The sequence below is a fragment of the Limanda limanda genome, chromosome 1 (genome assembly GCF_963576545.1).
Source record: "Limanda limanda chromosome 1, fLimLim1.1, whole genome shotgun sequence".
Lineage (NCBI taxonomy): Eukaryota > Metazoa > Chordata > Actinopteri > Pleuronectiformes > Pleuronectidae > Limanda > Limanda limanda.
In genome coordinates, this window is record NC_083636.1 from 21,331,413 (window position 1) to 21,358,577 (window position 27,165).

General features: G+C 47.4%; 2 protein-coding genes across 5 annotated transcripts; one reads left to right on the top strand and one right to left on the bottom strand.

Moving 5' to 3' along the window:
- Window positions 1-2,748: 2,748 nt before the first annotated feature.
- kics2 (KICSTOR subunit 2) lies at window positions 2,749-6,340 on the top strand. Its single transcript, XM_061072419.1, has 3 exons — window positions 2,749-3,275; window positions 3,860-4,148; window positions 4,832-6,340. The coding sequence occupies exons 1-3, from the start codon at window positions 3,044-3,046 to the stop codon at window positions 5,649-5,651; spliced, it is 1,341 nt and encodes a 446-aa protein (XP_060928402.1). The 5' UTR covers window positions 2,749-3,043; the 3' UTR covers window positions 5,652-6,340.
- A 1,711-nt stretch (window positions 6,341-8,051) lies between these two features.
- Window positions 8,052-25,714, bottom strand: srgap1b (SLIT-ROBO Rho GTPase activating protein 1b). 4 transcript variants are annotated; one of them, XM_061073698.1, is made up of 24 exons: window positions 25,648-25,714; window positions 18,569-18,764; window positions 18,417-18,471; window positions 18,234-18,341; window positions 17,075-17,137; window positions 16,389-16,586; window positions 16,168-16,296; window positions 15,854-16,075; window positions 15,569-15,670; window positions 14,343-14,540; window positions 14,170-14,254; window positions 14,044-14,071; window positions 13,905-13,938; window positions 13,742-13,802; window positions 13,574-13,651; window positions 13,358-13,492; window positions 12,541-12,646; window positions 11,781-12,005; window positions 10,962-11,041; window positions 10,407-10,587; window positions 9,489-9,620; window positions 8,740-9,064; window positions 8,350-8,486; window positions 8,052-8,277 (listed from the first exon to the last, which is right to left on the bottom strand). In XM_061073698.1, the coding sequence occupies exons 1-24, from the start codon at window positions 25,712-25,714 to the stop codon at window positions 8,052-8,054; spliced, it is 3,171 nt and encodes a 1,056-aa protein (XP_060929681.1). The 4 variants fall into 4 exon arrangements, with proteins under 4 accessions (XP_060929681.1, XP_060929664.1, XP_060929673.1 ...); XM_061073681.1 differs by having other exon boundaries at window positions 8,052-8,486; window positions 9,480-9,620; XM_061073690.1 differs by having other exon boundaries at window positions 8,052-8,486; window positions 9,489-9,606; window positions 10,405-10,587.
- Between the last annotated feature and the right edge of the window lie 1,451 nt (window positions 25,715-27,165).

Here is a 27,165-nt window from a genome sequence, read left to right on the forward strand (position 1 = left end):
CCACAGCAGAGACACACAAGCCTCAGTGTCTGGATGTGAACACTCCAGTCTCTCATTAATAACCCTTTACAGTCAATTAAAGGAACCGGAGGATTCATGGAAATGCACATCATAAACACTCATTGCCTCTCGTTGAATGTCTTTACCCTCATAAAAAAGTTATATTCTGTACAGCAAAGTGAAGAGCTGTGCACAAGGTGCTGCCTGTAATCTGTGGTCACATGGGAAGCATCCTCCTCCCAGATGGCGGAGGACAGACACGGCTCTGTCCCCCAGCGTCCACACACTGGCTCTGTTCACTGTCCTTCAGCTGCAGCATCCCAGTTTTAAAAAAACACCCTCTGCATCACTCTGGGTTTTTCTGTGAATTAGGCATCATCGGGACTTTTAACATTTGACACGGCTCAGATCGGTCACGCTAACAGATGGAGAGGTTCGAGAAGTTCAAATGGACGTTGGAACAAACTGTTTTCAGACCTGCACGGAAATTCTCCTGAAATTCTCCATTTTTCTCCACATTTCCTGCCATCAAGTAAAATGTCAGAGTGAGTCCATGTGGGAATTGAAAAATAACAACTGTTGATCCCTGTAAAAACGCAAACAACAATATTGAAACTCAAATGATAAATTATCGGTTCTTTAAAGATCACTGCATGTAGGTTATAGACACTGTCTGTTACTTAAGTAACTCATGATGAAAGTTGGTTCAGATGTTCATGGTGCCCAGAGGATGAATTATTGTGACATTTTGTGCAGATGAATGTTCTCAGAGGATGAATCTTACAACCTTTGGTGATTCTCTGACTTTTCCTCTTGTGACATCATCTGGTCAAATACTCTGGTTTATGACCAACAACTGTAAATTCATCTCTGCTGTAGTTTGGTTTTAGTGCTAATTGGTAAATGTTATCATGCTGACATCATACTTGCTAATCATTCGCACTGACTTTGCTGCAAACCTGCGGTCTCGCTTATTTGTTTTTCGAATTTTAAGAAAATAGGAATACAGTGGTTTAAATGAATTTACAAGAAATTTCATTTGGTCCCAATTTTTGTTGTTGTTTCAGTAACAAACTTACCCACAATTCAAAGTTGAGTTAAAAAACATGAACACATGATTTTGATATAAAGATGTCGACATAAATAAAAGCATTTAATATAATGTAAAAACTATGTTGCTAATATCTTGTGGTCCAATTTGATATTTTTATCAGACTAAAAGAAACAGATTAGTTTTGTGAGGAAATGTGAAATACTCAATTTAACTTAAGACATTCACTGAAATGCTGCATTTTTCAAATCAATCCCGATGAAGATATTTGACAAGGAAGCAATTAATCAAACTTTGTTTTATCACATTAATAACTTTAAACCAACGGAGCAACGAGACGGATCCATTTGTATTTAATTGGTTTATATTCCTTTTTTTCAAATTTGTTTAGCTACTTTAAAAGATTTAAATGCACAAAACCAGCAACGTGTGATTCAAATGAGCTAATGTCTGAACCTGTTCTAACACTGAATACTTCCATTGTCCTGGATTTACTTTTGTATATTTTACAGTTTGACAGTGACTGAACCGATTTGATTATAATGTTAAATGTGACCTCGCTGCCTGTTTTCAGCAGGAATCATCAAATGAGACAGATAAATGCACAGATAGTATTAAGTTTATCCACCTAAAGATTTACATTGAGTGCAAGTTGAAGAAATGTGCATCGAAATAATTACTAAATTGTTTTTTTCCTCAGTTCACAACCTTGAAAAATACTTTTTACCAGATTTTTGCTGAGTTTGACTTGCGGCCTAACTGTGACTGATGAATTTCTCAAAACCAAAAACCAGCTCTCACGGTGGTGATGAAGAAATCCTCACCAGTGAAGTCTAGAGAAATGAGCCTGAAGAAAACACCTCAGAGGGAGATCTGGAAAAGATGATTTCACCTACCGAGCAGTGGAAGAGGAGGAGGAGGATGAAGAGGAGGAGGAGAGGTAATATAGTTTCTGCTCATCTTGGAGATGCTGACAGACTTTAAGGGAAGCACAGCTCCACCCCTGAGGAGAGAGGCAGAGAGAGAGAGAGAGAGAGAGAGAGAGAGAGAGAGAGAGAGAGAGAGAGAGAGAGAGAAAAGGAGTGTGTGTGTGTGAGAGAGAGAGGAGGGAGAGAGAGAAAGATAAAGAGGGAGAGGAGAAAGAGAGGAGGGAGAAAAGGAGAGAGAGATGAGAGAGAGAGATAAAGAGGGAGAGGAGAGAGAGAGAGAGAGAGAGAGAGAGAGAGAGAGAGAGAGAGAGAGAGAGAGAGAGAGAGAGAAAAAAAAAGAGGGAGTACTTGAGTGACCTAAATAATCTCATTACCCTTATTTTCTTTTAAATTTCATATACTTTGGTATTGTGACTGAAATGTGAGGACGTCCAGAATCAAGTTGTGTATTTTGTATTTTGTCGGTCGGATGAGAAAAATAATCTGAAGAAGCTTGGTGGAACATTTGACATTTTAAAGAATAAATGATGGTTTTATTAATTAAAAAAAAAAGAACACGATTATCAATCAATATTTAAAATAATTGTAAACGTCTGCCTGGGGGGGGGGGGCTGTAGGGACATTCAGGGGATCACCAAGCACTACACTGTCTGTAAACAAATAGAAAAGTTACAAGTCTCCTTCACGTGTTTTAATCTCAAACTGAGTCTTATTCGCTTCTTTAGTTTGGACCTTCACACTTTCCGTACTTACATCCGGTGCAGCCAACATGGCGTCGTGTTGTTAGCCGATTAGCTTGAATCACACAGGATTTCACATTATTATCCTTTTACTCAAATATTAAAGTTTGTTGGCGGCGTCAGTGTGAAGTGACGTGTTCAGGGGTTAAAGCCAAATCGTTTAAAACTGTAAATTGTGTATTTCGTTGAAACAACGATGTTTTCTTACCCCTGTCGCAGTGCTAACAGCTAGCCCCTAGCAGCTAGCCGCTAGCTTAGCAGCTAGCTGAGCCGCTAGCCCTCCTGCTCTCTGCGGGCGGACCGCAGCTCGCTGCCGGGGAGCCATGGCGGAGGCGGAGGAGCTGCGGCCCGTGCCCCGGGAGAGAGCCATCCTGGAGAGCTTCTTCACGCAGCTCGGCATGTTCTCCTTCGACCGGGCCAAGGACTACGTGGAGAAGGAGAAGGACAACAGCAGGAGCTCCGGGCCGAGCTGGGCCGCGCTGCTGGCGGCGCTGGCTCACCTGTCCGCCGCGGAGAAGGCGTTTCACAACATGACGTTCCTGGGCCAGAAGATGGGTAAACACACATTTATTATAAAGTCCATGTTAAAGATCTGCTGCTCATTATAAACAGTTTATAACCCAGTGTGATGTAGTGGGGAAGCATCTGTTATGGTAGATACACACTGAGTTATATTCTGTTTATAACGAGCTAGTGTTTTAATGACTTTGGAATAATTTATTATTGTTATCAACATATTCCAGGTTCAGTTGATCCTCTTTCGCAGATCTAATACTTAATAAAGTTACGTTGTTGTGCAAATAACCAATGTTTAACCCTGTAAATGTCTTGTTACCTTGTTGATCACTTTTATTAGGAACACTGTGTTGACACTGATGTTGTTGTTTGATCTGAACTCATTGATGATTCTCTGCTGCCACGATCTGATTTGATTATCACATAAAACATCAGTTCCTGAAGTGTGAGTCCTGCATGGTCCGTTAAGAAACATGAACAGCTGTGGTTTTCTGCCACCAGGTGGCGCTGGGTCCACATGAACTAATTTCACTAGATATTCTGATAAACCACTGTCAGGGGTAGAAACACAACTTCCTGGGCTGAGGAGACTAGAACCTGATTCTTTGAGCTTCTCTCCGCAGGCGGTCAGTCCTTCTTCAGCCGTAAAGACTCCATCCGCACCATCTACACCTCCCTCTACAACGAGCTGAGGAAGGTGGTGACCATGGGGCGTCACAGCCAGCCCAGCTCCACCTCCTACCTGGAGGACCTGCTGTCGCACCTGTCGGAGCAGCTCTGCCACTTCACCCAGGCGCGCATGGAGATGGCCGACCTGTACGAGAAGATGCACTCGCTGGGCAGCCAGAAGAGCATCAACTCGGACGAGCTGGTCACCACGCTGGAGGCCGTGCTGCACAAGTACAGCTCCAAGTGGGTAACTCTACCACAGAGAAGTACTTTATACTCAGGGCCTGTACTTGTATCTCAGAGGATTTCACACCATGTTAAAGCCCTATGAGATGAATTGTTATTTGTGAATGTGGGCTATACAAATAAATAAACAAAAAACAAATTCATTACAATTCAGATGGAAATATTTGACTCTCTTCACTATATTGATTTAGGAATCAATCGTACATATTTTTAACTCTGGACTTAAACGCTGTGATAACAACTGTTTCAACCCCCGGGTTCAGTTGCATTAAAAAAACACGAAATCAGTGAGATGAGAGAAAGTAACAGAGCGAGTGACAGTTTGAGGCTAGAGGAGGAAAAGTTTCTACTTCATCCGGCAAAGTCCAACTTCTCCCCAGAGACGTGTCAGTGAATCTGAGGCTTGCAGCTTTAGCAGGAACACAAAGTGCTCGTTGGAGGAGGAGGAGGAGGAGGAGGAGGAGCTGCTGCTGCTGCTGCTGCTGCTGCTGCTGTTTGAGCTGCAGCAGGTCAAATTGTGACACATCACTAATTTAACTGTGTGCACTGGAGGGTAAAGGCTCCCATCGGGGGGGGGGGGGGCAGCAGAGAGAGGTGTGTTTTCAGGTCACAACGAATGAGGCCGGCTTCTATCTTCACTTCTGTTTTCTTGTTTAACGACCATCCTCCTCTTCCTCCAGGTTCCACCACCCCATCCTGGGCCGTGTGGAGGAGGGCTTCCAGACGGAGGTGGACGTCGTGACCCAGCTGCTGCGCTGCCAGGCTCAGGTGTCGGAGTGGCACTTCCTGCCGGCCCTGCTCAGTCTCCACGGCGCCAACACCAAGCTCACGGCCTGGGGTCAACTCTTCCAGCGGCAGAAAGAGACGCGCAAACATCTGTTCGGAGGTCAGTCCCAGAAGGCCGTGCAGCCGCCGCACCTGTACGTGTGGCTGCAGCGCTTCCAGGCGGCGCTGCTCGCAAAGTTCAGCTTCTACTTCCACGAAGCCCTGAGCCGGCAGACGGTGCCCGCCGACATGAGAGCCCTGACGACCCGCACCACGCCAGATTACCACGGAAAGATCAGCACCTTCATCCGCAAACACGACGCCAGCAACGTGTCGCTGGTGTTTGACAACCGTGGCTCAGAAAGCTTCCAGGGCCACGGGTACCACCACCCGCACTCGTACCGGGAAGCCCCGAAGGGCGTGGAGCAGTTCCCCGCCGTGGTGTCCCTGCCGACGGGAGAGCGGCCGCTCACGCACTGGCCGAACGTCATCATGATGATGGGAGACCGCGCCGCCGAGCTCAACACTCTGGACAAGGTGGTGCACTTCTACGACGATAAAGTCCTGAGCACGTACTACCTGACGCGGCCCGAGCCGCACTTCACTCTGGTCGTCATCTTCGACGGCAGGAAGTCAGAGAAGGATCTGCACATCGCCGCCTTCCTGCAGGAAATCTCCAGCTCGCTGCGGAACTCGAAACCCTTCAGCATCCTGAAGCCCGGCTCCAAGGGCTGAGCGCCACGCAGACGCAGCAGGAAGTCGGAAAAGACGATGAACTCAAATGAAACCTGCTTAAATAATAATATCGAAGCACTTTGATTTAAAATCTTCTTGTTGATTTGAATCTCCATTTTGCCAAAGACATTTCGTTTTCTCTCTTAGATCCGGACAGTTTGTCGTCAAAACTTTATTTGAAATTTCTCTATGATTTTATTCATTTTGCACCATTGACTGTTTTAACATGTTTACTTCTCAGTTTTAAAAGCTTCTATTCAAAAGTTAAATAAAGTTTTGTGACGACTGAATATCTGAACCTGAAATATTCAAGATTTATTACTTAACATGAAAATTAAAGTATCGGTTCAGGGGTTACTTCAGTATGAGGCTATTGATGAAATCCATATTAAATCCTGACTGATTTATTATATAGACTGACACTGTTCAAATATTTATCTATATGTTGAACTGGTTTTACCCAAAATTTGAGTTGGAACTATATGAGTCTCTCACAGACGTGTCAGTAGTTTGCTGATATGAAAACTTATTTGACAGAATTAACGATGCAGGAAGTACACACGTGTGTTTGTATGATGACAAAAAGGAGCCACTAGCGTACAGAACACACTGGAGGTTTATTGAGCGTTGGAACAAAACATTCAGCGACGTTTCATTAAATAAAGGTTTCGTTCAGTTGATGACTTGAATGCTAATTTGTTCAGCTTTTATTTATAATATAAATACAACACGTCGATACAATCCATTTGGCTATATGAGCTCGTCTCTAGGAAGCTCGGGTTTCAAATACAGCAACACTAACGGACAAAAACCATTTCCTTAATTATCAAACACATTCAGAGAAACCTCCCGGCGTCGAGTTAAAATGCACCAACATGTGATGATGCTACATGCCAAGTACACAACCCTATACATCAAAGTGCAATGTCACAATGAGTTAATGCTAGAAGTCATAATTCAGTAAATCTACTAAACACTTTAATGATTATTTCATTCGGAGTGCTGCTGCTCTTGGTTCAGGACATGCGTGAGTGGATTCAACTCCCCAAAAAAGACAAGGATTAAAAAAAAAAGGCACTTTCACATACACACACACTCGCACACACACACGCACACACACACACTCGTCACGTCTCATGTGAATCACCAGCCCGATTGGAGGCCACATTCAGTGTGCTGTTCAAGTGTTGTTTTGGGCGTTTACACACGGAGCCCCACCCTGTTAGCTTATTGTGAATTTAAGGTTAACTAGTGACTTTAGTCTAACAAGCAGGTAAACCATTGTTTGGACACACACAGACACACACACACACACAAATACACACAGGAAGTGGCATGCTTCTTTGCACTCGTTTTCCAAACTTGCACTTGGTGTTCTGGCACTCAGGGCAGGCATGAATTATCTATCGTCTATCACTATTCTAGTGCTTCTGCACTTAACAAGGGAGCAGAACAAGGGCAGGCAAGCAGGACTCACACACACACACACGCTCACACACACAGACACACAAACAAGAATAACACCACACTCCAACCCCCGTCCCAAAAAAGCTCAGTCCAACCTCCACCAGTCGACCATCACCCTGTTTCAAGCTCGGGTCCGGGCGTGGGCTTTCTTTTTTCTTCCCCTCCGAGAAACATAAGAAGGCTGTTTTAAAAAAGTTTGGTGAGTCGCCGCAGCAGCTCTCTGAACATTCATTAAATGGCTGAACAGTCGTTAAATACAGGAAACATTCATTAAATATCTGGACGTTTGGCGAAGTTACGTGAGTTTGGTGTCACTGACGACCTCAAGAGGCGTTTTCGTGGTTTGAGGTGAAAGTGAGTGTAGCAGCTGAACCGAGTCGTAACATAAAAAAATAAGAATCAGACGTCAGGCGGACGCCGTTGAACCAGAGTCGCCTCACCCCCCCCGCGTCCTTGTCCCCTGCGTCCTCGTCCTCCGACCCCTCGTCCCCTCGCTACAGATGCAGCAGCCAATCAGGATAGTTTGTTTTTTTTTGTTAAAGAAAAACAGCAGCTCTTCATCTTCATCGTCATGACAGCACAGCCAACATTCACGTCACTGAAACTACATTTTACTGGAGCTGGACTACAGCCCCCACGTCTCCCTGGCCTCGGACGCTCCTCCCTTTAGCTAACCTTTGATAAATGCTTCAATACATGGAGAAAGTAAACTCCTACACACCTAGAGAGTACACACCAACCTGACAACACAGAAATATCATGGCATATCATAGCTCATATATTATATTTTATTACTACATTAAATCCCTCTCTTCTTTCTACCCTTTCTACCCTCATGTTGATTATAAACATTAAGCAGTACCCTGATCTCCTCTTCTGGCCCAGTTTTGGCCTGGGTAGGCCTGATTCGGCCTCTTATCGGCCTGGTTTGGCTCACATGGTGCAGGATTTGTCCAGAGGTGGGGGCAGAGGGGGGGTGCTGCTCTTAGGTGGGACTATGGGCTTGGGCCTCAGGGCGGGGGGCCTCAGCGGAGCCCCCATGCGGGCGGCTGCCACCGGCTTGAAGGAGCCCATGGCGTCAGGGGAGGGGTTGGCTGGTCGGGGGGGTCCAGGCGGGGGCCCGGGGAGCGGGCTCATGGGGCTCAGGGGACTGAGGGGGCTCGGGGTGCCGGGGGTCCCGGGGGTTCCAGGTGTGCCCGGGGTGCTGGGGGTGCTGTGGGGGCTGGGAGACTCGGAGGAGCAGGTGGTGATGGGGCCGTTCTTCACCTGCTCCAGAGTGTCCAGCACCACGTCGGGCGCCGGCCGGCAGCCCCCCCGCTCCAGCTGCCGCAGCTCGCCCAGCGCCACCGTCACCGTCTCCTCGATGTCCTGCAGCGGGAGAGAGGAGGATTCAAAACGACAAGGAGACCATTTGATTTAGGTGCATAAAATAATAAAAAAATGATTGACGCAGCTTTAAGTTGTCTCTTTAATGACAGTGTGTGTGTTTGTGTGTGTGTGTGTGTGTGTGTGTGTGTGTGTGTGTGTGTGTGTGTGTGTGTGTGTGTGTGTGTGTGTGTGTGTGTGTGTGTGTGTGTGTGTGTGTGTGTGTGTGTGTGTGTGTGTGTGTGTGTGTGTGTACCTGTGCCAGTGTCTCAGGGTCCAGTGCTCTGGTCCGATGGGAGTCACTGAAGCCATGTTGCCCGCTGCTCGAGCGCCGGATGGGCGTGTCCTCAGGCCTTCGCAGCGAATCATGTCGGCTCACGGTCATGGTCACAGCGGCCGAGCGGCGGCGGCGCTCTGGGCTGTCGAGGGGCGGGGTCATGCCCTGACCACGCCCCAGCAGCAGCTCCCTGGGGCTGAAGTGACCCGTCACGGGCGGCGAGCTGCGCTCCAGGTTCCCGTGGTTGTCGTTGGAGCGGCCGAGCGGACGCCGGAACAAACCGTCAGTTCGCTTCCTCCTGTGACTGAGATCAGGACGAGCAGACACCATGAGATCATGAGCCGATAAATAAAGAAATGATCTAATAATTAAGAAGAATGTAATAAATCAATCAAATGATTAATCAAGAAGATAATCTGCATATTAATTCATAATAACAGAATGAATCAGGATTAATGAGGTGAACGTGAAAAAAGGACGATGAAGATGATGAATTTTTCTAAATAACACCTTTAAATTTGAAACCTTGAGGAGATTTAGCTTCTATTACTTATAATAAAAAGAACACTTGTTTGAATGCAGGACTTTAAGTGGAGCCTGTTGATACCTAGTTCTCTAAACTCAGCGCGAGTCACATGAGAAACAGCTTCGAGAGCCGCCTGATGAAGTTCTCAGGTATTTTTAGAGGTGAGAGAACAAGATGGCGGAAGGTGTCTTACATCACAGACCTGTTGTAGGTCTCAGGAGGTCGGATGTCGGTGGGGGAGCTCAGCTCGCTCCTGGACCTCTTGTCGTCGGTGCTGCTGCTGCCGCCGTCGCTGTCCGCCTTCTGACTGAGCGAGTCGGACATGGCGTCGGCCCTGAGGGCGAAAGAGAAGCAATCTGAATTCAAGACGAGTGGAAACAAGAGGAGCCGAAGCAACACAAGACGCCGACCATCAATTAAATGATCGATAGCTTGTGGTCAGTGACTCCTTCAGTCCAATAAGTCTGTTAATCAACAGGACGTGAAGTCGAGCAGGGAAATCAAGTCCTCACAGATCCATCACTGAGCAGAACCAGCCACTAACGCTGAGAAGCTGAGAATCTAGATTCATGGTGAAAACACAATTTACACACGGAGCAAAACGTATCCGATGATTCATTGTGCTTCAGTGACAAAGAGATAACGGCGTCACCAGATTCTCAGATGACGACATTTTAAAATGCATCAGTAACACAAAGGAGGCGGAAACCTTTTGAAAAAAATGTGTTTAACGTGTACTTTTAATTCTTCAATGTCCCATCTGCTAACATGGAGGAGGCAGGGCTTATGACCTATACTGCGGCCAACCACCAGGTGGAGATCAAGATGTTTGGGCTTCAATTTTGGGAGCGTCATGACATCCATCTTTGTTACAGTCGATGATTTATCAAAGTCTTTGCATTGATTTTCTGTTTTAATTCCAATAGAACTTCAGTGTAAAATAAAACAAAAACTGGGCAGAAAAATAATCAATAATTTCAACGCGTAGGTAAAAAGTTTAAACATATATTAATGTTTCGTTTATTTAAAATTGCATCTTTCACACAGTGTCAATAAAAGGATCTTTAGTGAAAATGTATTAAAAATGTTTCCGTACAGATCCCCTCGGCCGTGCACTCGCCTGTCCTTCAGCACGATGTACTGATGAGGCACCAGGCCGAGGTTCCCGTTGAGCCGCCCCTCCCACCAGTCATGTGACGCCCGCTGGAAGAGCTGCAGGGACGCTCCCTTCTTGAAGGAGAGCTCGCGGCCCGAGCGGCCCGTGTAGTCGAACCTCGCCACCGCCTCCACGCCCTCGCCCTCTGCCGGGAGAGAGAGAGAGAGAGGGGGGATGACAAAAGATAAGGGACGTGAACATAGAGGTGAACCTGAACCTGTCAATCAGCAGTCTCTGAGGGCTTTGTTCCTCCCACGGCCCGACCAATCAGAGGAGGGCGGCAAATAAAGTCTATTCTGGTAAATCAAATGGCGAGAGGAAAGGAGATGAGAGGAGGAGAGAGGAGAGGAGGGAGGGGGGGAGAAGCCACTGAAGGAGCGATGGAGGGAGAGAGAGTGGTGGTGGTGGTTGGGGGTGTGTGTCTCCATGGCTGCTGTTGCCTTGGCAACCTCTCCCCACCAGGAGACAGCGGGATGGGAGAGCGTGGGCGATGGTGTGAAGGTCAAAGGTCAGGCGTACCCTCGTCGCTGGTCGCGGTCTCGGTGCCGGCGTCGGGCTCGGCCTCCTCCAGCGCTCCCGGCTCGCTGAATGGACTCTCGCTGGGGGGGGGGGGGAGAAGAGAGAGATTCTGTTCATTCCTTCATTCATCCATTCAGTGTGGAAACAAAGGGGGGGAGGAGGAGGAGGAGACGCTGCTGAGATCAGAGACTGTTAATGAAACGTCTTCAGCAGAATGTGAGTTTAGTTTAAAGGGACTCTCACCTTTGTTGCATTTTTACACTTTTTTTGGATAAGGTTAAAATGGTATTAATAAGGTAATGACACTCTAAAATGCAAGACAGACCCACCAGGAGTAAAAACAAACAATTATTTCACTCTCATAATATTTAGTGAAAACTTCAACCAATAAAATTCTTCGGACCGAAGGACCTTATTGGCCGACAGACCTGTCTGTTTGCTGCATGGACATGCAGGTTTTCCGTCTGCTTCTTGTGGCGCATTCGGGCCCGCGTCATCAAGGCATGTGAATGTAAATGTATATAACTTACCGAATCCATTGCTTTGGTAAACAAAAACTCACGTGCGTGCGCGGAGGCAGTAGCTTGTAAGTCTGCTTGTAAATAAAGTTTCTTCAAAAAAACACCGCGGATGGGAACGAGGGGGTGGGGCATTGGAGGAGGGCGGGATGATTTGAATGTGCTGTAATTCTCAAATGCAACAAAGGTAAGAGTCCCTTTAAGACGTAACAAGAGCAGACATTTTGGTTAATGCACTAAAATGAGATTTGAATTCGACTGTATATAAAAGCGTATGGGTGAACTGGTCTGTGGGTCTCACCAGTACTGGTCTCCAGTCATGCACTTCTCGTACACCGGTCCGGGCAGGTCCTTGGTGTCGGGGAAGATGTTGTCGTGGTGCAGGATGACCGTTTTGACGACCTCGTTCACGTGCGCCTGACACGCCACCTGGTCCAGCGTGTCCGGCGTGGGCAGGAGGGTGGGGCCAAACACGATGGCCAGGTTCCCAGCGTCCATCATGTTCTCATCGCTGTACTGGGAAAGACTGAGGGGAAAGGGAAATCAAGGGTTAGAGCGTTCTTACATCTCCTAACAGCTCATCGGTGTTTGGATATTAAACTGTTTTAAATCTTGTTTCAGTGTCTGTGGTTGTGTTTCCAGGATGTTGTTGTTTCCAGCTCCCACAGGAAGTTAAGTATCAATGGGAATAAAAAGATCCTCCCTCTCGCTGACAGCGCGGCTCCCAGCTGAACAACACCGGCGCTGAACGCACCTCGTGGCCTTGCTAATAAACGCATCAATAAATTCAGCTGATGCTTCACACCTGCAAATCACACCCCACGCCTCCCTCCCACCTGATCTCTCAGCCTGTTCTCATCCGAGAGGCTGCGGAGCCTCAACGAGCTCCAGTTTATCATCTCCACTTGTTGTAAGTGAGCAAACCTTCGCCCCTTCACAGTAAAAGAGCTCTACAGCCTCTTCCACATATCATCGGCTTTCACGCCACGTGGGAACTCGGGGAAAATGGAAAGAAATGAGCGATGGCCATTAACCGTGAAGTGGCTGGTTGTGATACTCACTGGTTGAGGAAGGCGAACAGGTAACGCATCACCACCAGAGTCGCCCTCGGGACGCCCAGCAGGATCTTGCGGACGCACTGCGCTCTCTCGTAAAGGTTTTCTATTCCTGCAGCAGAACAAAAACACAGTGAGACTCCAGCGCCGCAGGGAGAGCCGCCGCCGGCTCCGTATCTCTGCTGAGGAGGGGATGAGTTTCAGAAAGACAAAGGGACAATAATGAGACACAAAGACAAAGGAAGTGAGAGGGGAAGCGAGTGTGGGAGCTGAAGACGGAGAGAGAAAGAGAGAGAGTCGCTCTGAGCTCAACAGCAGCTCGTGTGCAGATGGAAGTAAATTCTCCAGATCACATCACAGAAAAGCTGTTTTCAGACTCATCAACTCTGGAAGATTTGCTCCCGACTTTCTCCAGAGTTGGTGTTGGTCCTCTGAAGCAGCAGGTTGTCGGGTCCGACTCGTTCACAACCAACAGGAACATGTGGGAACATTCTGGCAATACAGCTCATCCACACCGGCGTCGGCCCTCATCACCAAAAGCTCTGTTACTCCTCGACTATCCAAGTTGACGTCTTCGTCTTCTACGTGTACGGCTCCTCTTCTTCATCCTGAGATATTTGAGTTCTTCCAGTTTCAGAAACATCAACATGTCCTGTTGTTTTCTCATTTTACTACAGGACTGGCAGGAAAACGTAAAATATCTAGAGCAACGGACTTCTTTCTTACACACTGCCCCTCTGGAGAATTTCGGGAAAATACCCAGAGTTCAGTGCAGGTCTGAAAGCAGCTCAAGTCTCAACAGTAAAAAGACGACTGTACTCACGGACGCAGGAGATGAGGTCGTTGAATCTTTCCTTGGGGAACAGCGGGTTCTCCAGACCCCTGAAGTAGAGCTTCAACACTCCGGCCACAGAGTTGATGTCATGGTTGCTCTCCTCGTCGATCAGCGGGTCGTTACCTGAGCGAGAGACAGAGCCAGTCAACCGGGAGCTTAACCACATGAGGCTGTTGAACGTGTGACCTTCAGGCGACCTCTCACCTCTTTCGAAGGAGTTCTTGATATCGTTGACCTCCACCTGAGATCCTGACACCCGGAATATCCCCTGATGCTGGAGGCCTGTTGGGAACAGCCTTGAGTACTTGAGTAGCTGGTGAAACTACTAGAATAAACAGTATATATATCAATATATAAATGATTAAAACCCACCGTGTAGATTGATGTAGCGGATGCAGCTCTCCACCAGCAGGGGTATGGCTTTGGTTGAGTCCTAGAAACACAACTCATGTTAGTGACTGTTTATTTATTTATTTAATTCAGATTCTTCTTCAGTTTAACTCCTGGATTGTGCGAAGTGAGGGAGTCGCTCTACCTGGTGTTTGCTGTGAGAGTTCTTACGCCCACGACTGTAACAGACACAAGAGAAGAGAGAGAGCCTCAGTTTCACAGTTGCATGATGGGAAATAAGAGTTATCATTAGCGTGAGGAGAAGGCGTGTAATGAGAGTTCACCTTGTAGTTAGCAGATCAGATTTATAACCTGCAGGGGGAGAAACAGACAGGAGACGTTTTAAAAGGTCACAGATGATGACGATGATAATGATGAAGATGATGATGAAGATGGTTGGGTGGTCTCACCTTCTGCTAAAGCTTTCTTCAGGATGTCGTGTTTGGCCTGGAGTTTGGAAATGAGATTACTTCCTTCCAGATACTCGCGGAACTTCTGAGGATTGAAGAATAAAAACAGAGACGTTAGGTTCAGTGTGTGTTCGGCTGTTTTTAAGTCTGCTTGAATTTGTCGCTGCTCTCACGTTGAAGTAGAAGAGCTCCGTCTCCTGATGGTTGGCCCGTCTCTTGGCCAGACTCGGCTTGTTCAAGTAACCGTCCGACACGCTGGACTTGACCGACTCGGAGGACGGGCTGTGGGTGAAGCTCTGGGAGACGTCGTAGTTGTCCAGCACCGTCACGTCCTGCAGCGTCGTCAGGGTCGCACCCCAGGTCTTCTTCACCTGGGGGGGGGAGACAACGGAGTCAAAAAAGGGAAGAATCTCACTTTGCCTTTTTTTTTTTTTTTTTTTTACAGTTTTGTGTCACTTTGTGGTAATTCCTCCAGGTTTAAACATCATTATGATCAGTAAAGATCTGGTCTCAGTCTGAGCGTCACATCCAGAACTCTCAAACATCACTGCAGGAGTCATGGACAAGAAACGCTTTCACTTTGGGAACTTTAGGTTTGATAAAACTTCCTGAGCTGCACATCAACCTGTTTTCCCACTTTACAACATCACTGGGTCTCAGTTGTGTTCTCTGCTGTTCCTGTGTCGACTTTGTGAACCAAAAACTAAAATGATTTCCTTCACTGCGGCTTCACGGATCACGAGATATGAATTATGGATTCGTAATTGTTTCACGGTGGCGTTTCATTTTCCTAAATGTTTGATGGAGAGTGTGAGCGCTCGAGCACAACTGCTCCACATTGTGTGTGTGTACGACACAGGCACAGTGCGCTTGTGAGATTGGTAAAGATATCAGCTATAAAAATGTTTGTGTGCAATAATCAGGGTGTGTTTACGTGTGTGTGTGTGTGTGTGTGTGTGTGTGTGTGTCTGTGCTGCTGAGACGTGCAGATGCAGCTCAGTGATACAGACTCCTTCAGCGGCTCTCTGCCCTTCGAGGTGAGCGGACAGCTGCTGACAACACGAGAGGCCGCAGCAGCTCGTCGCCTTCAGACGGTCCCGGGGTTATTTTTGGAGGCAACATCTGTTCCATTATCACCTCATTAAAAAGTGTATGAATCACTAATAACTGTGTTGAGTTTGTTACAGTGAGAAAAAAACATGTTAATTCATCATGAGAGAAGCTTTTAGCTGCTGAGATAAATATGTCAATAACTAGAGGACAGAGTTACAGAAGCTGAACGTATAGAGGCAGTACATGATATTTGTGCATCTGTATATTTTGTGTTGTTATATTTTTGAGTGACGGACTGTCATCATGTCCAGGTCCCCCCCCCCTCCAGTTGGATCGTGCGTCTCACCTCTTCATTCTCGATCTTCAGCGACGCCAGGCGGGTCTGGAGCTGAGTGAGACGGAGGGAGAGCTCGGCCTGGACCTGAGGCTGGGAGGCGATATGGGTCACCTGACAGGAAGTGAGACCACAACGAGACCGTCAGAGGAAACTAACTCCAGATCAGAAACTGTTCCGAGACTTTCTGTAACAATCTGAGCGTTTCAGTGAAAGCTAAATAAAATGCAAATCTTAACAGAATCGTATTAATGAAACTTAAACGTCCAGATGTTTTTACAAACTGGGAGTACTGACTGCGTCTCCCATGTGGGCCTGGAAGCTGAAGCGCTGGGGGGGGCAGAAGGCGGTGGGGTAGAGGCCCAGCAGGCGCTGCCGGTCGCGGGCGGGGTCCAGGCCCTCGACGGCGCCCTCTAGCACCTCCAGCCCCGCCCTCCTGGAGGCCTCAAGGCTCAGCTCGGCTGATAGGTAGGTCTTCAGGGCCCGACTCAGACTGGAGTGGTACCCTAGGTCACAACACTGGGTGCAGGGAAGAGGAGATGTTGAAATTTAATAAAAACATATACAGTAGATATATGACATGGAGACGCCTTGGCTTCACGTCTACTCACGTCTATGATGTCCGGCAGGTCGTGGATGTAATACTTGAACACGGAGGCGTTCGTGGCCTCCAGAGTCAGCAGGTACTCGTTCCTCGCTTTAAGAGCCTTCAGTTTGTTCTCCGAGTACTTTGCCTTCCTCTGATGGAGAAAGAAACAGAAAACATGATCGTTCACTGCAGCAGAACCTTTACAGAACACGTGTCACGCGGGTGATGGAACCGATCTCGTACCTTCTCTCTCATCTTCTCCATCTTGCGCGCGGCGTTGCGTCTCTGGTGGCGCTCCTCTATCCGCAGGCCGAACACAGGCTCCACCCCTCCGCTCGTCGCCGTCACGCCCTTCACGCGGCCCTCCTGACGCTCCGCCTCCCGCAGCTTGGTCTCCGCGTTCACCGTCTCCGAGTTGTACATGTGGTAGGTCTTCATCACCTAGGTAACAGCAGCTCGCATTAACACAGATAACTGCAGAACAGGATTCCAGCTCCGTCTGGATCCACGGTTTCTATTCATCAAGGTCACCAGGTCCAGAGTCATCTGATTTCCAGTGTTTGGACGAGAAGCTTTTAAGGTTAAACTCGACACATGACGACCAGAGATCTGACACTTTCTCCTGCAAGGATTTTAACAGCTATGAAAACTAAAGTCTTCAAGTCGCACATGAACAGACGCTCACAGACATTTTCTCTGGGGAACAGTGTCGTGTTGTGGATGAAAACAAAGAGTCGCCAAGAATCTACTCTCATCTGCCAATGTTTTTTTATTAAAGCCCCCAAAGGAAACCCTGCAGATAGGATGTTAATAATGTCTGTAGCGTTTTTAAAAACTGGATATGAGGACATTTGAGCTGGTTTTAAACAAATCCTGCAGGAAGGTTTTCTTTCTCTCTTTTTGCAGGTCAGTAGAATTCAGCCACTTACTGTGTAAAGCTCGTTCAGGAGCTTCATGAGATCTTCCTGAAGCTGAAAGATGATCTCTTTGCTCTGAAAGACACAAGGAGGAGAAACATGTGAACACACACACACACGAGGTAAAGATCCTTATTTTAACTTCACTTTCAGAATCTGTCATGTCGTCCATTTTGTATTTACAGTCACACAGATGAACACTGAGCTCTGCAGGTTCATCTCCAACATCAACTAATTGATTATATCCGGTTAAAGGAAGAATCGTGGTATAAATCATAGTATAATGCTTAAGTGAAGCACTTGAGTAAATGCACTTTACTTTCCACCAGTGCTCTGCTCCTTCAAACAGCGTCTTTAAGTAGAAGAGTTGATTCTAATGCAAAGTAAAGGCCGTATTCCCCTGAGCTCCGCTGAGCCTCCTCACAGTTTAGCAAATTAAACACACGTGCACGCGCGGCACCGCCTCCAACTTTAGCTCCATGTGTTCATTATTCATCTTCCGGCTCCTCTTTTATTCATGTTGACTAAAGTGCAGTGGCGGCCGGGAGCTATAAACAGAACGACCCCGTCACTGCGCCGCAGCCCCTCGGAACACCGACAACAGGAAGGAAGGCGGACGACTGCGTGGCCATGGCGACGGGCTCAGCTGATGTTTCCTCTGCAGGCGCTGTGCGATTCATTCATCCTGGAATTCCTCTGTCATTTTGGCATAATGTAATATTAATGTGGCACCGGGCTGCCACATAACTCCTTCCTGCCGACCGCTCTGCTGTTTAATGCATGAGAGTGACATTCGTTCCGAGCGCAGGCGGCGGAACGCGGCTTAATTTCCTCGTTTCATTTATGAATTAATTTGTTTGTGTGTGTGGTCAGGTCCATTTATTTATGTGGAGCCGCGGGGCCGTCCTGATGGATCACGGGTGTTTCTCCACCCTGACGCCCGGCGGAGGGAGAAGTGCTCAGTCCGTCTCTTAAAGTGACTGCAAACGGATTCTTAACTCAGAACAAGACGTGGAAACAATATGAAAACAGACGCAGCTTCTTCATGGAGTCGTGGAGCTCATCGCAGTGAAATGAAGTTCAAGTATCACAAGTAGAAAGAAGGTGTAGTGAGTGTTTGCGTCAGCAGGACGATGACAGAAGAATCTTTGGATAAACACGTCTCTCTCACCCTCTTCAGCAGGCGGGCCGAGTCCTCGCTGATGTGAGTGAGGCGTGTGATGACGTTGTTCAGGTAGAGGTCGCTGAGCGTGGCGTGGTCCTTACTCTCTCTCCTCACCTGGAGAGAAAGAGACAAACGGAGTGAGGAACGTCTCAGGTTCGCGTTGTGAAAGAGTCGAAGGCAGACACAAACCTGGTTCAGCAGCAGGTACCAGCAGTTGACCGGTGAAAGCAGATTTTGGTCTTTTCTGAAAGCGAGACGGAGCAATGGATCATTTAAAACCAAGCAAAGGCACAAACACACACAAGATCAACACACACAGACACACACATGCAGAGTCCTACTTGTATTGCTGATGATCTTTCGTGCTGCGTGTCTTCGCCATGAACCGCTCGGCGAGCTTCTCCAGGTTTCGGGAATATTCCGTCTCGATCTCGGACTTTTTCCTGAAGAAGTCCTGCAGGTCCTGGAGCAGCTGGACCCGCATCTCCGTCTGCTGCTCCAGGCAACGCTGCTGCTCCACCAACTGTGTCCGCACATCTACACACACACAGACACACACGGATGTTGTTCGTTTGATCCACTGCAGCAGAGTTACTAGAATACGCTTTCGAAGGGCGACTGTGCTCATTGTGCGTTCGTCTTTCTGCCTCGTGATGCATGACGTCTATTGATTTTTCATTTCACCCAAACAGACGCATCAGATAATCCGTCATTGCTTCGATTTGGTTCCATCATCTTCTTGTTGTCGTGCAGTGAAAAAACAGTAAAAGCTCACAGGCAACATTTTTCATGGCGGTGCAGCAACAACCAGCGCTTTGACCTTTCGGCTTCTTCCTGACCTTGAAATTCGTTTTGCCCGTGTGTGTGTGGAACCAGCACAGGAAGCACTCTGCACAGGTGCAGCTGGGAGCTTCCTGGGGATTTAACCGATGAGAGCAAACTTAATATTTGGAGCAAACGCAGATCAACATCCCCAAATGTTTACAAAGCTTTATGGTTAAATTAAATGCAATTTACTAAATGAACATCAGGCTGTTTCGACTGAGATCATAAAGCCCTGAGGCAAATGTTTCCTGATGTTAAAAATCAAGTTGAGTCATATTCTCAACATCTTCCTATTTGTTGAGCTGTTTCCCCGCGGATTCCTTCATTGGCTCAGATGTTTCAGACGACGTTATTGGCTGCGAGTACGTCTACAGATGACCACACCCTCCGAAGTCTGTCCACCTTCAATCAATCAATCCTCAAATGTTTTGGTAAAGCCCATATTCACAAATCTCAGAATGTCTCATAGAGCTGAACAAGGTGCGACATCCTGTGTCATCAACCTTCTTACACGTTACTCTGCTGCGTCCAATCATTTCAATGGCGATACATTTCCCCCAAACGCCCAAATGCCAACCACCTGGTGGCGCTAGAGGATCAGCAGAGTCTGTGGGATTCGTCCTCCAGGGACCATGAGAGTGATAGTGGAGAGATAGGCACTGAGATAAATCACTCCTCTTCTTCCTCACTTCACTTTCACCGTCTCTCTGTTCTTTAAAAAATTGCTGATGAAGACAAACTGACCATTTTTCTCTGAGGAGTCACCTTGGACGACATCGTCTGACCGCATTAACACACACATCTACACACAGATACACACACACACACACACTCCTTGAGTCAGTCCAACAGTCAGCATGGTAATGCATGGCTGCGCTTGTGCTGTTTCAGAGTCGAATCTATCTGCAGCAGGGAGAGAGGGGGAGAGCGAGCACAGAATACACAATGACAACTCCACCTCTCTCTCTCTCACACACACAAACACACACAGAAACACACACACACACACACAAAGACAGACACACCAATCCCCTTGGGGGCTCTATCCACTCCACTACCTGTTGTCTTGGCAACCACACACTGTGTGTGAACCATGTGATGAGGAAGGTGAAGACGAGAGCTCGAATCTGCTGCATCGATATCTCACACACTCGCACACGCACACACACACGCACAAGCACACACACAGTTTGCCGGACACGCTTCATAGATTTCTACAGGAACTACCATGGCCTTTGGTACCGACAAGTCTATGAAACTCTGTTACTGTGTGAGTGTGTGTCTGTGTGTGTGTGTGTGTGTGAGAGAGTGTGTGTCCTCTGTGTCGTTATGCTGTCGATATCTTACTAATTTAAAATGGCTGCCATCTCACGTCTCTGATTTGAAACACTTTCCTTTGCCTCAGATATCAGCTTCTCCATCGTGAGCTGATCTGAGTCGTCATAGAAACCAGTGGCCTCAGTGGAAAGGGCCACAAATCCCAGCAGGTTCTCATGGTTTCAGGACTCAGACAACATCATCACTGTCAATTGTTTAATTTAATCTAAGAATTTATTTGCTTTAACTCTCATCTTCTGAACATGATTACATTTGAAAGCTCAACTGAACGACTTTCTTGCCTCTTAAACTAATTTTCAAGCTTCAGCTTCATCGCCTGATGTTTTCTTGCTGTTTGTTTAACATCAAACGTACCTGATATTTATTGTGATGTGATACAGAGCAGAAATTCTCAGCAGTGTGTTTGTGATGCAGTGAAGGAGCGATGCTCTGTGCAGCTGCGTAAACTTTTTAGGTCTTTTCCTTGTGAATCTGTTCATTCGTCTGTGGGGATTTCAGACTCGGCATCAAAGAGAGTAAATGTTTAAACTTCACTTCCTCTTTACATAAAATGTTCAGTGGGACCGAGCTGCTGCTGAGACGCAGATTAAATCATTTGTTCAGTTAAAATCCTCAGTGGAGAGAAAACAAGTTTCCAGTAGAATCACAGCTGTAGAATCTGGTTGTGGTTTTGGATTCACCTGCCACTCATTTTCTGTGTGAAACATTTTGTAAATATGATCTTTAGAAAATAGAAAAACACGCTCGTACTAAATCTGAGGTTGTCATCAAACTGTACGACAGCTGTCATGAGACACATCAAGTTTACCATCTTAAGTTAAAGAAGCCGGACGATTGGCGTGGAAACTAATGACCATTTCAAATTATTTTCTCAAATGTCTCAGAATTGTGAAATATTCCCGTCCCAACTTCACGTAATTTGCTCACTACTGTAAAATTAACTTCAACAACCTAAAGGTGAGTTTGAGGTCTCGTGGGAAAACAGTGCTTTTGGGGTTTTGTAGGATAAAAAACCTTAAAGCTGAGGATTAAATGTCGGTTTTACGTTTGTTTAATCGTAAATAAAAAATCTCTCCCATAATTTACTTTGAGTAAAGTCTCAGCAAAACAAGTTGAGTGATTTGCTCGTCAAGTATTTTGATTTGGATGTTTCAGTCGATATATAAACCACAATAAATCCATTAGTCAAGAACCTAATCAGATTAACTGCTAATGGGAATGACTGTCGGCAGCAGCAGCTCAGAGTGTGAAGGAGAAAGAGAACGAGGTTTGACTCTGCAGAGCCGGACGAGGATTCCAGCTGATCCACAGAGCGGCTGAGATTATATCAATGAAACTCCTCTGCTTGGATCACAGTCAATTGGAAGTGAAAGGAGGAAATCCGCCGCGTTTTCACCTTTTGAAGTCTGAAACGCCTCTCCGCCTCAGAAAGCTCCTCGTGCGTCCTCGTAACACCCACGACGAGGAGCCTCGGCCCGTTTGATCAGAGCTGCAGTCACAAGGAGTCGGGAAAACTCTGACACAGGGAAAGAGAACCGGCGGAGAAAGAGCTCGCCGAGCGTGAAGCGTTTGTCTGGAGAGAATCTCTGGACTGATTCCATCTGAGGAGCTTCCACAGGAGCAGACAAAGCGTTCAGGTCACGCACCAGTGAAGGTCAAAGCTTGAAGCCAGTGAAGAGGACGACGCAAACAAATATCCTGCATCAATTTACTTTTGACTGCTTTAAACATCATCAGCACTGATTTCAATCTGGACGTTCACTGTGTAAATGAGATTCATTGGTTGTCACGTGCACACGGATCTGGTCTGAGGTGGTTTATCAAAAATCCTGTCACCCTATAAATCATCTCTGTGTCCATCCGTGCTCGTCTGACTGAAGAGTTCATCTCAAATTAAAACAGCCTCCTTGTAGTTTGATCTTTTTCCAATCATAATTGAGATTTTAATAAAAAAATTCCCACAGGAAGTAAAGACCCTGCATCACCTGCAAATCTGTCTTTATTTTTATTTTAAGCACCTTTTTAATAACTTGGTTGAGCAAAGTGTACAAATACAACAGTTTACAGTTGTAGCTACTTTGATTAAGATTAAATAAATTAACTGGATACATGTAGACCCAACCGGAAAATATTCTGAGCTGCAGAAGATGTGAACTGTACAGAAACTACTTGATCCAAACCACCGAGCTGCAGCTTCACAGACAATAAGTAAGACAATGATTCAACTCATCTTTGGTTCCATGGTTGAGCAGATTTGTTGCTGAACTTACGACTGAAGACATTTGGACTGTTCATCACGTAGAAGACGATTTGAAGACACGACCTTGGACTTGTAATCCACGATTTACACATAATGACATTTGAGAAACCGTTTATCAATGAAGTCAAGAAGGTAAAGAGTGAAATTAATTGAACCCAACGTCAGAAGGTCGACTTCCATCCGTCCTGAGGATCCTGCCGAGGGAGCGCTCACCTCCAGCTGCTGATTGATCATGTGACTCATTAATTATCCTCGTTTAAAGCTCGACTGTGTTTCACCCTCATTAGAGACGAGGGTTTGTGTGAGTAGGAAGCTGGACGGTTGATGAGACGAGTGAGGAAGAGTTGTTTCTATCACAAATTGTAAATAAATCAATTAATAATCAATCATAATGAAAAGATGGACGACAGGACGGCTCCTAAAAAGACCAAGCTTCTGGTGGCTGGCTGCAGGTCATTGACCCCGCCTCCACCATGTTAGCAGATGGGACACGGACACATTTCTAAAATTTTGTATCTGGATATTAGTTTATTGATCCGTTTATTCAGTTTAAACACATACAAATCTCACTGGATTAGTCAAACATTTGCAAAAGGAACGTTTGTAAATCAAAAATATGACATCATCTATTCACTGATTCATGTCCTGTTTGTTGCTGTGATGTCACAAGATTTGGAAGCTGGCCGTTACCATAACGACCAGGTTCAAGGACACAGGGGTAAAGTACTGCTGGATCATCATTAACAAATGGAGACACACACACACACTGTTCGCGGCCTTCGAGTCGGCGCTCCAGAACATTTACTCAGCAAAGAGTCACTTCATGTTCCTGCAACTCCATCCCTCCATCCCCCCTTCTCTACTTCCATCTCTCCATCCCTCCTTCCTGTTCATCCTCCTCTCCGTCCTGCAGGTATTCAGATGTGAGGTCACTAATCACCTGCATGCACACGCAGGCAGAAACACAGGAGCTGCAGACGCCACCGCAGCAGCAGCAGGAGGAGGAAGCACTTCATCTCTGCCTGGCGTCTGTCTCTCCTCTGCTCCTGCAGCTCGCTCTCCTTCTCCCCTCATCATTTGCATTTTCTCATTAAGACGATTCTCATCTCTCTGAGGAGGAGGAGGAGGAGGAGGAGGAGGAGGAGGAGGAGGAGGAGGAGGAGGAGGAGGAGGAGGAGGAGGAGGAGGAGGAGGAGGAGGAGGAGGAGGAGGTGTCACACGCTGGCGAGGTGACAGTCCACCACACCAGGAGGGAGCAGCGCACGCACACCGCAACTTCAACCAGAGCGTTATCAAGCACACAAATATGTAGCGTCAGCGCTGAGCTTAATGATAACGCCACCTTTCCAAACGGCTCCCCTCACCTCAGCGAGCAGACCCCACCTCCTCGTGAGGGAGCGGCGGCCACCTCCTGTGTATACATTACACACCACCTCCCTGCATCGACCAATCAGGAGCCAGAGCAGGGAGGCAGACTTGGAAAGCACATAGTTACAGGAGTGGATCTATACGTTTGGCTGTGGGGGGGGGAGGCGACAGGGACGCAGAGAGCGGCGGGGCGGCCTGGGGGGGGGCGGCGTGGGGGCTTTATCGTCAGCGGTCATTACAAAGCGGGGCATCCCCGAGTGGGGTCTGGCAGGACGCCAGAGCAAGGGCCACACACACACACACTCACAAACACAAACAATACACTCCTCATTTAGGGGCTGTAATGCTCTCCACTACTCTCCATTAAATTTAATCTCTCAAAGTCTGCGTTGATTCATTGTGCGTTCAAGTGTGTGTTTGTGTCACGCTGACAGGGGGAAATGAAGAATGAGAGGAGGAGAGGAAGGAGGAGAGGAAGAGGGGAGCAAACACACGTTTCCACAGTGGATTTAAAGGCTCCTTTCAGAAGCTGAGAGCGATGGCCGTGCCGGCGGTGGCGGCGGTGGCGTCGTGGGCGTGGGTGACAAGTGAATAGTGTGAAGAGCCATGTGGTGAGAGCGAGCTGACGGCTGCACGGGGAAGAGCTGAACAAATAGAGACGGGGACGGACGAGAGGTGGAACAGAAAGAGAGAAGGTTGCGTCCGACCGCAGCGGCAGGTGTCCGCAACCAAAGGTCGGACATTTTGAACCGTGTCAGCTGAACAGCAGGTGAAGAAGCAGGTGCTCCACAACATCCTGCTTCACCGCCGGTTAAGAGAGAACGAGGCCGTTAGAGTTTTCACCAAAGGTCATTTCACTGGTCCGTCAAGCAGGGATGGTGGTAACCATGGTGAGGGGAGGAGGAAGAGGAGGAGAGAGGGTGGTCCCACGGTCATGGCAACCACTATTTCAGGACTGATGTTGTCATCATCTTCATCATCATCACCTTAACATGTCACCAGTTTAGCAGCAGGACAGCAGGTGATCCATAGGGACCACAGACACACACACAGACACACACAGACACACACACACACACAGAGAGAGAGAGAGAGACACACACACACTGCTGCAGTCACAGCAGTACAGGAATACCAATAGAAAGACTCCAAGACGAGGACACACTCGCCCCGGGTCTGAGTGTAAAACCTGCTCAAACACACTCACATTTGGATGAAATAGATCAAGAGGTTCTGCAGAACTCACACACTGCTACACACACACACACACACACACACACGCACGCACAGACACACACACACCTACAAAACCCATCCTCCACCCTGAGGCGCCATGCAGCACTCAGGATGAACCCAGAAATCCTGACGTCTCATGGTGAGGTGTCAGCTCTCACATACACACACACACACACACACACACACACACACACACACACACACACACACACACACACACACACACACACACACACACACACACACACACACACACACACACACACACACACACGCCCTGGGCTGGATCCTGTACATGTGCATGAGGCAGACAGGTGTGTGTCTGTGTGTGTGTGTGTTTGTGTGTGTGTGTGAGAGAGAGCGGGTGGGTGTGACACTGGCTGCAGCTCTTACCTTTGACCTGACTCTCATACTCCGCCAGGATTTCTTTGTCCTTCTTGCTTTTGTTTGAGTTGGACATGTCTCCGCAGCGCGCGTGCCCGATGGGCAGGTCGACGGCAGATGTTTATGTCCCTCCGCGTGCACGTCCCGAGGCTTCACCGGTGAACATGCCCGTGTGGATGCGTCCAGTGCCGCAGCGACACAGCCTCAGCGGCCGCGCACCTCCACGCCGAGGAGGAGCAGGGAGGGGAGGGCAGGCGCGTGCACGATCACGCACGCTCACTGAGAAATTACCCCACTCGCGACCGTGACGGCTGCTGCAGACCCGCGTGCACACCTCCTCATCCTGTGGGAGGAGAGCAAAAGAGGAGGTGATTGAATGAGGAGCAGGACGAGCTGCTGCAGCGCGCATGCACGCACATGCACGGGGCTGCAGGGAGGCTGCAGCGCGCACACGCCCCCTAGGTGGAAATGCAAAGGACCACGCACGCACACTCATGCACACACACACACACACACACACACACACACACACACACACACACACACACACACACACACACACACACACACACACACACACACACACCTATGAGGGTATTCCACTTGTCACATCCTCTGGCACGTGCACAAGCGGAGCAGCCTCACCTCCGTGCACGCGCAGATAATTAACAAGAAAAAACCGCCGGTGAGGAAATGGGTGTGTCTGCGCTGGGGGCGGGGCTAGAGACACACGTGATTGACAGCTGCGGGGACCAGTGAATGACTGAGCGTCAAATGGAAATAAAAATTTGACTTAATAACTTTAATTTATACTAACGACACACACACACAATCACACACACACACACACACACACACACACACACACACACTCACGCACACACACACACACATACACGGGCATAAAAGAGCAGGACCACTATCACCTGTTCGAGTCCCAAAGAGACAGAGACTCACATAAAGGAGAATAAAAGAATAAAATACAAAGAGAGAATAGATTTATAGAAAGTGAGTAAAGTATAAATATATGAATAAATTGTATTGAATGGAAAATAATTAAATAATAAAGTAGAGGAATTTTTACACACGTATGTTCAGATATTCAGATGATTTGTCTCCATCTAGTGGTTCAATGTGGATCTCACATCACCTGATGGATTCTCCACAGGTGAAAACTTTTGTTACTTCCCGAGTGTTTATCATTTAAAAAATTATGATTATTGTTATTATTAATACTTTGCTGACTGATAGATACATAGATGAATTCAATATTTATAGTTTCACAGTTTTCTACGTTGAATCCAACGGTTCACTTCGGCTTCAGGGAAAAGTGATAAATGTTCTTTTAAAACAATTCTATACGTAAAATAATCAGTTGATTGTTAAAGAAATCATTATCAGTTGTAATAATAATGTAAATCGATGCAGTTTGTATGAATCACTGCGGGTTGTGTTGTGTTTTCACCACAGGGGGTCAGCAGAGCTCCTCCTCTGACTCCTTCAGGAGGAGGAGGTGCCAACACTGAG

What these genes read in the sequence shown, in the direction of transcription:
- kics2 (XM_061072419.1), top strand. Translation starts at nt 3,044, where the DNA reads ATGGCGGAGGCGGAGGAGCTGCGGCCCGTGCCCCGGGAGAGAGCCATC. An exon ending in GTTCCTGGGCCAGAAGATGG is followed by an intron (nt 3,276 to 3,859) that starts GTAAACACACAT and finishes TTCTCTCCGCAG; the next exon opens with GCGGTCAGTCCTTCTTCAGC. An exon ending in CTGCACAAGTACAGCTCCAA is followed by an intron (nt 4,149 to 4,831) that starts GTGGGTAACTCT and finishes CTCTTCCTCCAG; the next exon opens with GTTCCACCACCCCATCCTGG.
- srgap1b (XM_061073673.1), bottom strand. Translation starts at nt 25,714, where the DNA reads ATGTCCAACTCAAACAAAAGCAAGAAGGACAAAGAAATCCTGGCGGAG. An exon ending in ACTCTCACAGCAAACACCAG is followed by an intron (nt 13,803 to 13,904) that starts GTAGAGCGACTC and finishes TTGTGTTTCTAG; the next exon opens with GACTCAACCAAAGCCATACC. An exon ending in ATGACTGGAGACCAGTACTG is followed by an intron (nt 11,042 to 11,780) that starts GTGAGACCCACA and finishes CCCCCCCCCCAG; the next exon opens with CGAGAGTCCATTCAGCGAGC.